Genomic DNA, 17338 nt, shown 5'->3' on the forward strand with positions numbered 1-17338 from the left:
GTGTATCTCAAACTGTGTGCTGAGGCACACTAGTGTGCCTTCTGAGACTCCAAGTGTGCCACGGCACACTGAGGAGGAAGAGAGGCACCTGCCAGCTGACTTCCCTACACGGTACAGCGCCAGCGCTGCCCGATTCGCCAAAGGCCTGCATGTTTCACCCTTCTCTCTAGTGTCCTCCGGCTTCCCCCCTGGCCTCCCGGTTTTAAAGCTAATTATAGCAGCTTGCAGAGGATCGCCGGTAGGTAAAATGATTTTATTTTCAATATAGTGATTGAAATGTGTCAGTTTTGAGAATTTATATTTGCTGTGTATATTATGTGTATATGAAAAATGAATGGAAAAATTTGCATTACAATTAGTAAAGGGGATGGGATCTGGGGCAGAGCTTGGGTGGGCTTAGGGAGGTCTGTGGTTGGGGTACTCAGTTGATATTTGTTAGACTTAGGGGGTACTTAGCTTAAAGAAACACTGCTGTAGGCAATCAGCTGGCGCCAGTGCCTCTCCTCTCCGGCCCTCTTCTCTGATGGCACCCCCTACTGGCGTTTCAGGGTCCATCTGGAGGGTCTCTGCACATGCGCGGATGTCGATGTGATGTCATCACGGTGACGTCTGCGCACTTCTGGGTGCCTCAAGCAGTGGCCACTACCTTTAGAGTGCCCCGGCTCGAGAAAGTTTGAGAGATACTGAGATAGGGGAAAGTGTTTTGTTACATATGGACACAACCTGGCCTTGCATGTTAGAAGCTCATCATGCCCTACACTTTTCTAAGGAATTATTGGGGGAAGGTGCAGTCAGGGTTTAAACTGGGGACAGTGCTGAAAACAGAGCTATCCAGGAAGTCAAAGGCAAGATGGATCAGGATCCAGAATGACTGAGGCTCATTTCTGGGAACCAGGACGTTTTACAGCAATTCAAACTCTATATATTACATTACATTACATTAGGGATTTCTATTCCACCATTACCTTGCAGTTCAAGGCGGATTACAAAAGAATTATCAAGGAAGTATTACAACAACATAAGAACATAAGAAGTTGCCTCTGCTGAGTCAGACCAGAGGTCCATCGCGCCCAGCAGTCCGCACCTGCGGTGGCCCATCAGGCCCATGACCTGTACAGTGATCATTGTCTGAACCCTTAAATTCCCTTGGTCTCTATCTATACTCTCTCTATATCCCATCTCTACCTCTATCTGTATCCCTCAATCCCCCTATCTTTCAGGAATTTATCTAATCCTTCTTTAAAACCCTGTAGTGTACTCTGTCCTATCACAACCTCCGGCAGTGCGTTCCATGTGTCCACCACCCTCTGAGTGAAAAAGAACTTCCTAGCATTGGTTCTAAACCTGTCCTCTTTCAGCTTCTCCGAGTGTCCCCTTGTACTTGTGGTCCCCATTAGTCTGAAGAATCTATCTCTGTCTACCTTCTCGATACCTCTCATGATCTTGAAAGTCACTATCATGTCTCCTCTGAGTCTCCGCTTTTCCAGGGAGAAGAGCCCCAGCCTTTCTAACCTGTCTGCATATGAAAGGTTTTCCATGCCTTTTATCATTTTCGTCGCTCTTCTCTGGACCCTCTCAAGCATCGCATGTCCTTCTTGAGGTACGGCGACCAATACTGGACACAGTACTCCAGGTGCGGGCGCACCATCGCTCGATACAGCGGCATGATGACTTCCTTCGTCCTGGTTGTGATACCCTTCTTAATAATACCCAACATTCTATTTGCTTTCTTTGAGGCTGCTGCACATTGTGCCGTTGATTTCATTGTTGTATCCACTAGCACACCCAAGTCCTTTTCAAGGTTGCTTTCCCCTAGCATTTTCAAAGAGAGTAAGAAATGAGTATGGTTATTTGTTTGGGGTAGTTGGCTTTAGTGAGAGGTGGTGTTTGAAACTTGTGGTGTTATTTCTTTTTTCAGGGCTTTCTTGAAGATTATGGTCTTTATTTCTTTTCTAAAAGTCTTGTAGTCGAGGGATGCCGTCAGTAGATTGGCGATTTGATTGTGCCTTGTTTGTCCAGGTGGGAGCTGAGGGAGGCTATATAGAGTTTGAAGAGTGTAGGAGATAGAGGGGATCCCTGGGGAACTCCGCAGGGGTTTGACCAAGGTTCAGATTTTTCTTTGTCTGATTTAACTCTATAGGTTCTTGATTTTAGGAATCCTTCAAACCACGAGTATACTTTATCTGTGATACCTATTGTATCTAGGATTTGTAGTAGGATGCTATGGTCTACCAGGTCGAATGCAGCGGTCAGGTCTAGTTGTGTGAGCATCATTTTTTTTCCTTTGCTAAGATGTTGTCTGGCTGTGTCTAAGAGAGATCCTAGTAGTGTTTTTGTGCTAAAGTTGGTTCTGAAACCGGATTGTGTGGGATGGAGTATGTTTTGGTTTTCTAAGTAATTGGTGAGGAATTTGGCAACTAGTCCTTCTATTATTTTGACATAGAGTGGAATAGAGGCAATGGGTCTCTAGTTGCATGTTTGGTCTTTTGGTCTTTTAGGGTCTTTGAGGATCGGGGTGATGATGATTTCGCTGAGGTTAGTTGGGTAGTGGCCGCTTATGAGCGTTATTTGAATCCATTTTAGAAGATAAGCACGGAATTTTGTGCTGGATATTTTTAGGAAATATGGTGGACAGTTGTTGAGGTCACAGGATGCATGGCTGTATTTTGTAGTATTTGTTGAATTTGGGCCATTGAATGTTGAGGAACTGAGACCATATTCTGTCTGCTGCAGTTGAATCTTTATCTGTGGGGGAATTGAGAGTTCGATAAGAGGGGTAGGTTGTCATTGAGGGGTAGGTTGTCATTTAGCACATTCTAATGCAGACGTTTCCCATGTGCTAATCCCATGGTTTGTAATTTTATTTTGGAAGTGTTCTGCTAATAGAGTGGCTGAGGTGGTATTGTTAGTGGTCAGGTAAGGTTTGGTGTCAGTTAGGTTTTTTAGAATTTGGAATAGTTTTTTTGGTGTCTTGGGTTTCAGTACCTATTAGGTTGGTGTAGTGTGCTTTTCTCTTGTCCTTTAATTGTTATTTGTATTGTTTGTTGATTTTTTTCCAGGCGGATTTTGTATGATCCGAGTTTGATTTTCTCCATTTTCTTTCTAGTCATCTACATTGTCTTTTGAGTTGTAACAGTTCAGAGTCGAACCATTGATCTGATCTTCTGCTGGTTCTGGTTTGCAATGGGGCTAGTTCATCAAGGGTGTTGATGCATAATCTTTCCCATTGTGAGATGAAGTCCTCGTGGTTGTTTTCTTGAATTGTTTCATCTATTTTAGTTCAGAGAGAAAAAAAGAGGCGGAGGACTAGCAATCTTAATCAAACAAGATCTAACCCTTAATATAATTGAAAAAACATCTAACCCATACATGGACCTATTAGCCTGTCAAATCTCAAGCACCACACTAAAAGACACACTAAACTGCATGCTCTGTTATATAGCGCCAGGAAACTGGTCTATAGCAAGAACTGAAGTGGAAGACTTCATATACCAAAACTCACTAATAACAACCTACAACCTACTCCTAGAAGACCTAAACCTACACCTAGAAGACCAATCATCCAAACAAGTAGACAACTTTCTTTCATTTCTCAAAGCCTTAGCTTTCCAAATGCTAAATCCACAAACAACTCATGAAAAAGGCCACCAACTTGATATCGCAGCCTTTATGACACACCATCCATCCCTAACAGAAATTCATACATCCAACGGAGCATGGTCCAGATCCATCCGGTCAGACCACTACACCTACACCTTCAACATCAACTGGACCAAAAACAAAAAAACCATAACAAAACTCAATAAAGTAACATACACCTCACGCAAATACATCAAACCCTCCAAATTCTGGACTAAAATAGATGAAACAATTCAAGAAAACAACCACGAGGACTTCATCTCACAATGGGAAAGATTATACTGGACAACCTTTAACCTTTTGTCAGAGATCGGATATCTATTGAATTAATTTTATTTGAGAAGGTGAAGATATACAGAAATTTTAAGAGCCCTTTGACAAAGCTACTGTAAGCACTAATGTGTGCTTACCGCAGCAAAAAATGCCTTACCGCAAGATTTGCTCAGGCGTCCCACAGTAATTTTGAGATCGGCGTGCACTATCCACGAGCTAAAAAATAAAATTTGTTTTTGAAGCTTCTGATGGCAGGTCTGGGGATGGAGAGTGGGCATGTTCTGGGCGCTGCCTTGCGCTGATTATCAAAGGTTTAGTACATGAGCCCATATCACCTACAAAATGGGAAAAATAAAAATTGGCTATTTTATCCCAGCAGTAAAAATAGCCTTAGCATGCAGAAATGACCTGCATAAGGCCACTTTTTACCACTGTATCTGAATTTAAGAAGGTGTGGGACAGGCACATGGAATCTCTTAGGGAGAGAAGAAGATAGTGGATGCTGCGGATGGGCAGACTGGATGGGCCATTTGGCCTTTATCTGCCATTTTGTTTCTTTGTTTGGTAGAAGGACCCCTTAGATTTCAGAAGATGTGCTGTTCCAGAGAACCCCCAAAGTCAAAATACTACCAAAATATTAACAATGTTGCATCAAAGCATTAGTTTTGGATCACATTTTTTTTCATAAACTTTGCATATGCTTTATACAGACTGAGGTGTTTGGGTTTGGTTTTTTTTTTTCACAAAACAATGTTATAATGAAAGATGGACTTGTGACATAGTGCTTAGTAAAGAATTACTATACATCTATGTGCTGAACACTCTGTTGATGAGAGCAATGAATTGCCAAGTCCAAAATACTGACTGCTATAAAAACAAATAGTTTTTTCTGTTCTGCCTCCTGCTTTTGCTTTGTTGGGCACAGTGGTAAGTGGGTTCTGTTTCACATCATTGCTCTTTTTTCTTTATGGGACTGACATCATGTGAGTGACTTTCATTTGAAAGCATAATTGTCCTCATGCATAGGGTAATGATGCAGCTAAAGCAGTTCACGGCTCAAAAAGGATGAGCCCGAAATGCTTCATTATTCTCTCATTATTACCCAATTCACTGCTATCAACTCTTCTGCACAGTCTCTGATTCAGCTCTGGTGGGGTGGGGGTTTTTTCATTTTTTTTTATTCACCAGACTTCTTGAACAGTTATTTGTCATGGCCTCCTTTCCTGCTTCAAACAGTATAAATTGAACCCTATGTGATTTGTGTGGTATAGCACTGTGTATAGTGACAGCATAGTCATTATCCATTTAAAAATAACCTATCAACTTGATTCTTTCCTCAATATACACTCTTCTCTGCTCCTTCTCTGGAAATCGCTGCTGCCACATTACCTCAGTTGTTCCATTTTCTATGGGAACCATGAAGCTCTCTGTAAGTCTGAACTGTGTTCTCATCTATCCAAACTTATGTTGTTCTCACAACACAGAACACAGTAGGGAAATTTGGGTACTATGCAGTTCAAACTCACTAAGGGCAAGAGGGGCTGGAAAAAAATAGCTTTTTCAACAGTGGTGGTGGCTGCTAACAAGTCTTTGGATAAAATACAGGAGGGATAAAAAAAATCTGGGGAAGCAGCCACCACCTTGAAGGGGATAGGGCTTATGACTGGATGATGAAAGTTCACTGATGGGAATTGAGACTGGAGGAGAATATTAGTTTGGAAAGAGTATGAAGGCAGGAGAGAAAGAAAGAGAGAATAAATACTAGGGCAGAAAAGAGCACAAGGGAGAGAAGGGCTCGGTGCCAGGGATACAGAATGTGTTGGGGAAAATGGGCTTAGGGAAAGAGATAATATTGCACAGTACAATTCATTTTAGTTACACAAGTCACTATAAATGAGCCTAAGCAGCTGGGCTGACCACATTATCAGAGGGGATCCCCCACCCCATCCAGACCACTAGTATCATCGCTGGGGGCTTCCCCTTGCCCAGTGTGTCATCCATTTTGTCCAGAAATATCTTGGCTCTCACAATGAAGGGGTTATTTTTGGACAATTTGGTCCTTGCTTTATTAGTAATAAAGATCATTGCTCTAATGCTTAAACACATCAACCCCAAGAATATTCTTACCAATGTGTTCATCTGAGATGCTGGATATCTTTTGAGAGAAAGCCAGCCATCATTTACATAAACAGAAAACACGACAAAAGGTTTGGGGGGTGGGGGTGGGCCAAGCATCTGGCTCAATTTATTTACAGGAAGTCCATGACAAGACTGAAACCAAGCTTATTCTCATCGTGAAATTCCCCTGTGAAGGTTTAACATCAAAAGAGGGGAATTATATTCAAACTTATTACTCCTTTATCTGATGCTCTCAAATCCAAGCCTGACCTTTTCCCAAGTTGTCTCCTACAAATATAATTAATTGCTGGATATCATCTATCCTTATCAAGCCCCAGACAAACATAACAGGCACTGCTTCCTTATCTTAGCAGAGCATGGTTTAATTCATTAACAATTTGTGAACTCTACCAGGCCAATGCAAGGTCCCTCTTATACACAGCAGGAATGAAAGAATTCATCATTCACAAGTCAAGTCAAGATGGAGAAAACAAAAGAAGCAGAAAATGCAATCAGAATCCCAGATGTCACTGCTGTCTCCAGCTTAGCTAATCATATACTACACAATGGAGGCGCTTCACATTTCTCAGCCACTCAATAAAAATACTGTAAGAGCAGATTTACAGCTGATCGATGAAGTCAGACAAAAGGTTAAAAGTTTTCCTGAGCTAAAGTATCAAGATCTGACACCGCTCTAAATTGCCACCTCTCACAGCAGCTATAGGAGGAGCGCCTCCTACTGGGCCAGTAAGTAAGAAGCTACAACTTACCTACACTCACATAACTTAAGAGTCTCTGCAAGAGAATACAGCTAAACACTATATACCGAAGACACAGACGACCATTCACATCCAAATCCAAGTTTTATTCTTCAGCAATAGCACACTCACATGTATATACAATTTCTGGCTGCGTATCACTACAAGATTTGGAACAAAGAGGGATAAGCGCTCAGACAGGTAAGTAAGAAGCTATAACTCTAACTACACAGCACTGCCACTAAAATACTGATCCTATGCTTATTCTTGGTGCAAAGTCAGGAGAGGAATAAGAGACATGCCTGTCCCACTGCAACAAGCAAAGGCTGATGCTGCCACAAATATTTTAAATGACAATTATGGGGTGTGTGGACAAAGAATGGGGTTAATTGTGTTGTGCTAGTTAGATGATTTAGACCGATATGGGTACTAAACTGTGGTACAAGATACCTTGGTATCTCAGGTTAGTAACTCCCATGGTAAATAAAAACTTATGTTGCTGTAACTGGGAACAATGAGCCCTCCTGGCTGAAGTAGCAGAAAGGTGGCAGTCTCCATGTCAGGCCTGGTATCGTTTAAAGCCAACAAAGAAATGCAACAAAACACTCATCAGCATGGCACGGGCAATCTGTGTTGCCTTGGGAAAAGGGAACCTTCTTTCACAGATCGTATTTATTCAGGCATTAAAGCATAGAAAAGCCAAGTAGCCTTAAACCAAAAATAAATTCACTAACTTGTCATCCTTCTTCTTCTTTCGGTATCTGAATCACTGGTGTTCCTAAATGTTCAAAATCAAAATAGAACAAGTTTTAGTGAATAGTATGGTTTTGTCCTGTCTCCCATTTTGTTTCTGAATACCTGGCATTAAGGATGCTTGTAATGCAAGAGATGGAATGGCAATCGTGCTATTAATCTGGGGGAGAGGATAGAATTTATGCTCAAAAAGGGCAATTAATTTTACACACCACATGGCCATGCTGGTCTTTATCTGCCACTATGATACATGGGTAAATCAAAAAGTAAAGGCAAAATATATTTAATGGCTTTAATAGAAGTAACTGTGAACAATTGAACATATAACTTTTCTACATAGTTTCCAAGTTTATTCAATATTTGATTAATCGCTTATTCAACATTCTAAGCGATGTACATAGTATAATCATAACAAAAGTTAATAGGGGGAGACTGACAATTTCATATAAAAAACGAAAACAAAATACTTGAGACGAACATGGACTGTAAGGGGAAGGAGAAGGGAAAGAAATACAATTTTAAAAAAAGGTAAAGAAAACATTTATGGTAAACAACATTAGGAAAGGAAGACAAATGAAGGCTAAAAAAGTACTTATGAGATCTAAAAAACAACAACAAAACTTTGGTCGGGTCATACGTACTGGTTATATCAGCTATCAAATGCATCTTTAAAAAGAAAACATTTGAGCTTACTTACAATTGCAAGTCAATGCAATTGTTGTATTGTTCAACTAGCTTCTGCATTCCTGCAGAGAAGCTTTTCAGCTGCCAACGAAGCCAGGTGAGCACCACTTCCTTTACTTATGCTTTGTCTTTTGCTTTACAGGTCACAGTGATGCACCCATGTCTCATTGCTGATGACAGTTCTCTCCAGAATATTCGGATCGTCTTCATACCATCTCAGGAACTGGATCGCAACCTCCACAAGCTGTTGCTTGTGTAGATCAGTATGCTGTTTGGGAACCCATTGTATGCAGACTTTCCTGTATCCCAAGTCATCATGCATTATGGCAAATGCAGATCTATAGCTGACATCCAAATTTGCAGCCAACTGAGACACCATTATTCATCGGTCTTCTCTAATCAAGGCATCCGCCCTGTCAATATGCTCTTGTATGTGTGATGTTGATGGGCAACCGGAACGACCTTTGTTGGTTACACTTGTTTTTCCCGCTTTAAAACGTTTTACCCACTCATAAACCTTTTGTTGATTCATGGTGCCCTGTCCACACTCCACAGGTTTCACACCCAAAGAAAGCGAATTACTGCATATTCTTCGATTGTGCAATCTTGCAATGGAGAGTCCATGTTTCTGACCTCGTGGCTGCTACACGACTAAAGGCTGAGTGCTGCACTATGTGTGGATGAAGTATCCAACAGGCAATGTACAAGTACATATGTTGCATTTCATTCGCGAACTCTGTTCCAATTATCATATAATTTAACAATTGCCATTAATTTTTAATTTGCCCTCATAGTATGTTATGTAAATGTGCACCTCAATGTACAGAATATTGACATGAATGGGAGAATTCATCAAGCAGCGTAAGAATTTAACGCACCTTAACACACGTTATGGGTACTGGCATGCATTAAACACTAAGGGGGAAATTCTAGAAACAGTTTCTAAATTTAGGCGCCTAAGTTAAGTAACAAATGCTGTTTAAAATGGCAAAAAAAGAAAAAAATTGTTAAAGTGCCTATCGGCACCTAAATAATATGTGCTGGAATCATGCCTACATAGGCACTTTAGGCCGCCGAATGACACTGGCGGCCTAAAGTGCAAACACCGGAAGTGGTGTTAGGTGGCCTAAAGTGCTTATGTAGGCATGATTCATGACAAAGATAGGTGCCAGAAATGTAGGCCCAGAAAACCCTGGCCTACATTTCTGGCATCTATCTTTCATGGTAGCTCGATTCTCTATAGGGCACCGTTGCATGATTGATACACCGATATCGGCGTCCTAAAGAGAATTCAGGCCTAAGGGCCTGATTCTATATAGTCTGTCTAAAAAAATCTGGACCAACTAGTACAGCACTAAGAGCAATTCTATAAAAGTTAGGTGCACTGTATAAAATCACACTAGTGCTGCCTAATCGGGCTTAGGCGATCTAACTTTAGGCGCACCCAATTTATGCTAGGGATTTCTTCACCTAAATAGGTTTATGTTTATTAGGAACTTAAGGATCTAAGCGGTTTACAATACATAGTTCCTATTCATCAAGAAAAAAACTCCATTAAAAATAGAAAAGGAAAGATTAAGAACAAAAGTTAAATTTTGCTTTGTGAATCTAGCCCTATATAGAATTTTCCAGTAAAAGTTCATACGTGTAAAACAGGCTTTAGAATTTAACATGTGCTAAGGGAAGGGAAAGGGAGTAGAAACTGTATACCACTTTTTTGTAGTTTTTATGACCACATTCAAAGCAGTTTACATACAGGTACTTCAAGCATTTTCCTTACCTGTCCCGGCAGGATCATAGTCTATCTAATGTACCTGGGGCAGAAGAGGATTAAGTGACTTGCCCATGGTCACAAGGATTTGAACCCACCACCAGAGGTGCTCAGGCTGTAGCTCTAACCACTACGCCACATTCTCTTCCTAATTTCTTTAATGTGCATTAAAGGTGTGTTAATCCCTAACACTGCTTGACAAATTCCCCCCTTAGGCACCTTGTGACAAATTCAGCGGTTTTCCCTCTCCCAGACTGTAGTTATGCTACTAGGCAGCAGAGGGCATTAAGCAACAAGGAGAAAACTACAAGTCCCAGAGGAACCTGCACTTTAGAGCTCACTTCTGAGTCAGAGGGGCAGGACTCAGGCAGGGAGGAGTATTTCTGCCCCAGATCGGAATCAGTCAGGGAGGTTTCAAAGGATGAGCTCCCTCAGAGAGAGAAAGCTGAAGGAAATAGAATAATTCATTACTGCCTGGCTGAGGTAAGCCACAGTGACATTCTTGTATTAAGTGTGAGGCAAACTAATAATGAAAATGATTTGTTAATGTTAAAAGTGTTTGAGTAATATCTGCTGATTGTTCCTGATAACTTAGGCCAGCCTGCTCCACGAGGCTAACCTGTCACCCTAGGACACACTGCCACACACCTGCATGTTCACTTAACCCCCCCCCCCAAAAAAAAAAAAAAAAAAAAAAGCCATTTAGGTGCCTATGCGGTATTGAGAATGCATATTTGTAAGGGAGGCATTCACATGAGTGGAGCAATTTATAGAACTTGCCCACATGTCTGCTACATATGAGTCCCGTCTCCCCCATTTTGGGCAGATGTAAATGGGAGAATGGACATAAAGTACATTAATACTGGGCATCCAAATATGCACTAACATTCAAAAGGCACCCTGGTGTCCATATAGAATAGGCTATCACCCCATATTGCTGGGGCACTTAAATAGAAGATCCCTGTTATAAAATTTCTCCTATAATTCATAAAATAAATTTGCATTAAATAGCAGGTGGAAATGCATGCAGGTATTTTTTAGAAGGTGATTTTCAAAGGGAAAATGTGCACATATTTTGTCTTAGAAAATCAGTGTAACTTATGCACATATCTGCCATCCGTTTATAAAACTACAAGTCCTTTACCTATATGTATGCTTTGCTTTTGTAGTGATATGGATATTGATGACTCTATATTTTAAATATTATTATTAGCCTTCAAAGCGAAGCTTAGTTCTGCTGAACTTAAGCTAGCAGTAGCAGCGAAAGTCACCACACTGGATGTAAACCATGCAGATAAGGATCAGAAAGAACAAACCAACCCTGTGAAAACACTGCGCTTCTTATCTGGCTTTAACAGTCATCTGTGTGAAGAGTTTTTCATTAATTAGAAAATGGATTTTTGAAATTAACTAATATGATTGACATCTTAGAAGACATTCTCTTGTCATAAATCATGATATATACATACCCATATCTTTATTTAAAAAATCATTGCTGAATTGTTCTTAGGGTTCTTATGTTTCGCTACCCTTGTCATCTTTACTTCACTTGGGATTTACAGTACATGAAACTCAGGTGACAGGCAATTATTAACCACTTTTCATGAACCAATATTTAAATTTATGAAGCAAAAAGTACATGCATCTTACTTTTGCAATCTTAGGAGATACAAAGTGACCCAGTCTGAAAAAGACGTGTGTACTGCAACATCCCGGAGAGCCCAAAATTCCTAAATAGAAGAACTAATGTTATAATATAAAAATTTGAGTATATCGTTTAATAATGAGAACTATCAAATAATTGAAAGGATTAGTTTTCTGTATGATATGAAGGAGGATTGGATAAATTCAATGGGAAGAGTGTTTATTATCAGTCCCTACAAGCTGTCCTTTGGCCGTTGGAATTGCTTAAGATGTGCTGAGGCAACAGAGCTGCTTCAGGGAATTGGCGGCCAAGCAATAATAACAATTCAAGCCAGATTTCTGTCAGACTTATTTGATTTTTGGTTTTCAATTATTCCAGTTTATGAATTATTTTAAATTTATTCCTTTATTTTTACCCCTATTCTTTTTATTTTATTATTTGAATTTCTCAGAATTCTATTGTTTAACAATTCCTCTCTTTCATTCCATTTTACATATTACTTATAATTCATTTAGATATTATTTACATAGATTGTAATCCTGTCTGTAAAGTTAGGAATATCTATGAGATATCTATCTGAATGATTGTTTTGATGTCATTCGGGAGTGGATGGCGCAAAACCATCTAAAATTGAATGTGTCAAAAACTGAGGTATTTTTTTGGACTGTGGGAAGAACTTGGCTTCATGTCCCACTAAAAATTGGTTTAGCAGGCGAGGCCACTGTTGTACGTCAGCAATGTAGATATCTGGGAGTTATGCTAGATTCATCTTTTAAGGCCCACATCACGGGTTTGGTTTCCAGTGTGTTTTTCAAATTGTGGCTACTGAGGATGCTGCGTGATTATTTATCAGATGACAGCTTTCGGACAGTTGTTACGTTATTGATAACACCATTGTTGGATTACTGCAACTCTATTTATGTAGGGTTGCCTAAATATGTTAACTATTAGCACATGTCAAACACCCATTGAAGCTTACTAAATAGGCATCTATAGTTTGTTGCTATTATTCCATTTATCACTAGCATTATGCTTCTATGCTGACTGACACATGCATGTATGCATGAAGAAGATGCGTCTGAAATCTGGGAACAATCCTTCACTTATCATACTGCCAAAATCTGGAATAGCAGTTAGTATTCAACAAATTCCTTCATACTTTTTTTTTTTTTTTAGGAAGGCTTTGAAAACTCATCTGTTTCTAAACCAATAATGCTAATCTGTCAAGGAAGTCTGCTATTGTAATTGTTAAATCCCCATCTATGCAAAGGCTTTCTTGTTGTGATCTGCAGTCTCTGCAGTCTCACGGTTAAAAGCGGAATACAAGACACACTACAATACAATACTAAACTATAAATCCCTTTCTGAAACAGGGAATACATGTGCAAATTTTGGATCTACCCAAACCACTCAAACCATATCCTTTTGCAAATACAGTGGTACCTTGGTTTGCGAGCATAGTTTGTTCCAGAAGCATGCTCGCAATCCAAAGTGCTCGTATATGAAAGCAACTTTTCCCATAGGCCATAATGGCAACTCGGATGATTTGTTCCACTGACTTAATACCGGTAGGTGCATCTCTCCGACCCCCGACCCAAGCCGACCCGACACACTATCCAACCCAACCCATATCTCTTCTTCTGTCTTCTCCCACTGCTCATGAGATACTTGGAGAGGGTGAAAGCCAGAAGGCCTTGAGCCTGCACAGATGCTCAAGGCCCCGCAGCAGACCAGCAGAGAACCGGCGGCAGGCACTTTCAGCAATGGCGCACGGGTAAGGACAGGGCCAGTTAGTGGGGTGGTGGGGGGGAGGAGGCTATCACAGTCGCAAAGGGAGGGAGTACCGGTGGCCTCGGTGGAGCAAAAAAGCTGGTTCCCGGGGTGGGGGCTCGCAAATCGAGTCAATGCTCGGTTTGCGAGTTACAGTTTGCTTGAGTGTTTTGTTCATCTTGAAAAACACTTGCAAACCGCGTTACTCGCAAATCGAAGTTTGACTGTATACACATATTGTAACTATACATATTTTAAATATCAGCTTTCTAAAATTACATTCCCATTCCTTTGGAAGGAAGAAGGGATAAAATATTTATGTATAATGATACAAAAGACTCTGGAAGACACAATGACAGTAAATGAGAAATCTTTATTGCAGAAAGTCAAAGAAATGTGTGGGCATTGGAATCCTTTACATCTTTCTTGGTGGGGGAGAGTACAAACTGTAAAGATGATGGTTTTGCCTGTGGTTTGTTACCAAATGAGGATGTTGTCAGTTTTTTTTCAGAGGTCCTTTTATAAAAAACTAAATAGTATTATCACTAAATTTATTTGGCTGTGTAAAACTGCTAGAATAGCTTTAGTGTCATTGCAAAAACCAATTGTTGAGGGTGGGGTAAATTTCCCAAATTTCTACAGATATCATCAAGCTTTTATCATGTAGCAGGGTTATGTATTGGATCCTTCCTGAGCTCATGGAACATCTTCCTGATTGGCTGTACTTAGAATGGCAACTCATGTCCCCAAAGCGATTGTTTCATAATCTGAATATAAAGTTACCTAGATATGTTAAGGACAATAGTATTTTATTTGATACATGGAAAACATTGAAATTTGTTAATAAATTAACGGATGTTCCAGTGGAAAAATCCACTTATCAGTCCTTACGGTTAAACTCTAAGGTTCAAATAGGTGGGTCTGGGATCTCCTGGAAGCATTGGATGCAGGCAGGCATTCGAACATTACATGATATTATATCTAATGGGAAACTGATTGATTTTTCACGGCTGCAACAATCATTTGGAATTTCAAAATCTCAAAATTATAGAAGGTTGCAGCTGAAGCAGGCCACTTGGAGTGGGTTCCCTGAATGGCAGAATTTTAAAAAACTATTATAGTTTGCAGGTCCTATGCTTCCAGACAGATTTGCTGGGACATCAGGCCGCCAGGTGGTATAAATTAATTTCTGAATTTTTGAATAAGAAACCAAAAAATAGTCTTAGAGAAATTTGGAGCATTGAGATAAAGCAGTACATTTCTGCATCTCCATGGCCACGAATTTGGACTCAGAGGATGAGATGCACAGGGTCAGCATCTATGAGACAAACATGGTTTTTCTTATTGCATAGAACTTTTTGGACCCCTGTTCGTTTACAAAAGTTAGATAGTTCTAAGTCAAATAGATGCTGGCATTGTCATCTTGATATAGGGACACTGGATCATCTGTTGTTCTATTGTCCTTTAATACTTAAGTTCTGGAAGTCGATATGGGGTAGATTAATGCTATACTTGAGGCACTGATTCCTTTGACATATGAGGCAGTCATATGTGGGATGATGTTACATCTGAAGCCCTCATTGGACATATATAGAGGGCGGCTTTTCCTTATCATGACCGGGGTAGCCATACAAATGATTACGCGTAACTGGAAGAACTGGGATCGCCTTAACTTTAATTTTTGTTGGGCAAGTTTATGCTTAACTTATAGATTTGAAAAAATGAATGCAGATATAATGGGTCATACTAAGAGATTTAAGTTAATCTGGGGCCCTTTGATGTCTTTTATGGATGTGTTGTAATTGGTTTTGTTTTTTTTCCCCCTTTGATCCTGTTGGTATATTGCACACACACCCAGGGGGAGGGAGGGTGGGAGAGAGATATTTATGTCATGGTTTTATTCTCTTGCAAGGTATTGGTTGTGTGGGGTGGGGGGGGTATTACGCTATGGGGATTTTGATTGATTATAAATGCATATATGAATAATGCTGTTTGTGTAGATACTGTACTGCATTTTTGTTAACTTTGAAAAATTAATAAAAGATTTAAAATTAGGTTTTGTACACATATGCAACAACTACATGAAAACTACAAAGAAGACTTCTAAAATAGGGCCATAAAAAGTAATAATTAGTCATTTCTGAAAACTGTCTTTTTTCAATGTAGGTAAAATTATGGCTGTTGCTCTACAACACAGTAATTTTGCCCAGAATTAAACAGGAGGCATTACTTAGGGCGCGTCTAGATCAGATGAGGGAAACTGTGTGTGCAGATGACATTTTAAAATTGTCATGAAAAGACAAACGTACTCACAAAAAAAAGCAGGCTCAGATCTCCAAGTACTTTTTCTGGGGTAATAAACAAAGAGAAACTATGAGCTCCTTTTACAAAGCCGCAGTAGTGAGTCTTGGCGCGGCAAATGCGAGGCAGTCCACAGGAACTGAATGGCTACCACAGCTTTGAAAATGGAGCCTAATGTGTCTGGTTTTGCAGATAATTGATTCAAACCCAACAGTGAGAAGGTGGACTGTTTGATTATTGGTCTCCAGTGTGATTAAAAATCATAAATTACAAGAAAATGAGATTCTCTTTTCAGTAACTCTAAGAAATATTCACAGAAGGGAAAAAGAAGGAAATGCTTGAGTACTTGAATAAACTCATGTAAACTATTCTGAGCTCCCCTGGGAGAACGGTATAGAAAATTGAATGAATAAATAAAATACATGTAGCCCTCCTGCAAAATGCCTGTTTGTGCTTCATACAATTGAAATGTTAAAAAAACATAAAAAATATTCAACTATGTAAAAATATTAGAGGTGGGCAATAATTAAAATGATGTATTTATTGGCAAATGTTTTTTGGTTTTTTTTAAAATAAATTCTTTATTCATTTTTAAATCAAACAATAAGTGCACAAAATAAATATCATAAATTGATTCCAATATAGCACTATAAAATCTAACACATAAAATCTAATAGACCATTAATGATAAAACCCTACCCGCCCACCCTTCATCAATTATTCTATATAAAATATATTATACTATTATTATAAACATAGTTATAAAAATTTCCTCCCCAAATCCTCCCTCCCCCCTGAGTGTGCATATAATAAATCTAAAAAAGGAAGAAAAATGATGCCTATTCATTACAATACTTTTCCAATGGCCCCCAAATCTTTGCGAAGTTATTATAATTCCCTTTTTGCAACGCTATTGCTCTTTCCATCTTAAAAACATGACATAACGAATTCCACCAGAATGTGTAATTTTTCCAATTATTGGTATTATGTTGAATGGCAACCCCTGTCATAATTAATAAAAGTTTGTTGTTGTGTGATGATATTTGACTCTTTTTTCTCATAACCATTCCAAATAAAACAGTATCATAGGAAAGCGCAACATGGTTTTCCAATAAAGAATTTACTTGAGTCCAAATTGAATTCCAAAATAACTTAATACAGGGACAATAATAAAGTAGATGGTCCAATGTCCCTGGTTCCAAATGTTTAATATATATGTATTTGCTGTAAGATGAAAAATGAATAAAGAATTTAAAAAAATTTTTTTAATCATAATCATGGTATGCAAAGACGAAATAGGAAGTTGTATCAGGGAGGAGCAGGACACAGCAGGAGAAAGGCTTCTAAGTCAGCTGCAGATAGCATGTGGGAATTGCTGCCTCTGCCAGCGACCTATGAAGAGCCAGGTCTGTTAAGGTAAATGTGGGGAGTTGGAAGAAGAGATAGGCAAGGGGAGAGAAAGCAATACTGAACAACAGAAGGGAGTTAAAAATTTTAATTAGTGACTAAGGCCCCTAACTCATAGGTTCTATGGAGCATGACTGTCAATCATCTGCTAGGCGTTATTTATAGAATCACATGTAAGTGTTCTTAGGTGCTGGTAGGCATTGAAATTTTAGGCACACT

At 39.4% G+C, this 17338-nt stretch overlaps 1 protein-coding gene across 1 annotated transcript in view; it reads right to left on the minus strand.

The window, feature by feature from the left end:
* Nucleotides 1-17338, minus strand: part of LOC117354928 (protein adenylyltransferase SelO, mitochondrial-like) — a 96016-nt gene that overhangs the window by 13032 nt on the left and 65646 nt on the right. The window contains exons 17-18 of the mRNA XM_033932890.1: nt 11647-11726; nt 7523-7566 (exon numbers count right to left, since the gene is read on the minus strand). Of these exons, the coding sequence (XP_033788781.1) occupies nt 7523-7566; nt 11647-11726 (124 nt within the window). The remainder of the gene's footprint in view (nt 1-7522; nt 7567-11646; nt 11727-17338) is intronic.

The sequence above is a fragment of the Geotrypetes seraphini genome, chromosome 2 (assembly GCF_902459505.1).
Source record: "Geotrypetes seraphini chromosome 2, aGeoSer1.1, whole genome shotgun sequence".
NCBI lineage: Eukaryota > Metazoa > Chordata > Amphibia > Gymnophiona > Dermophiidae > Geotrypetes > Geotrypetes seraphini.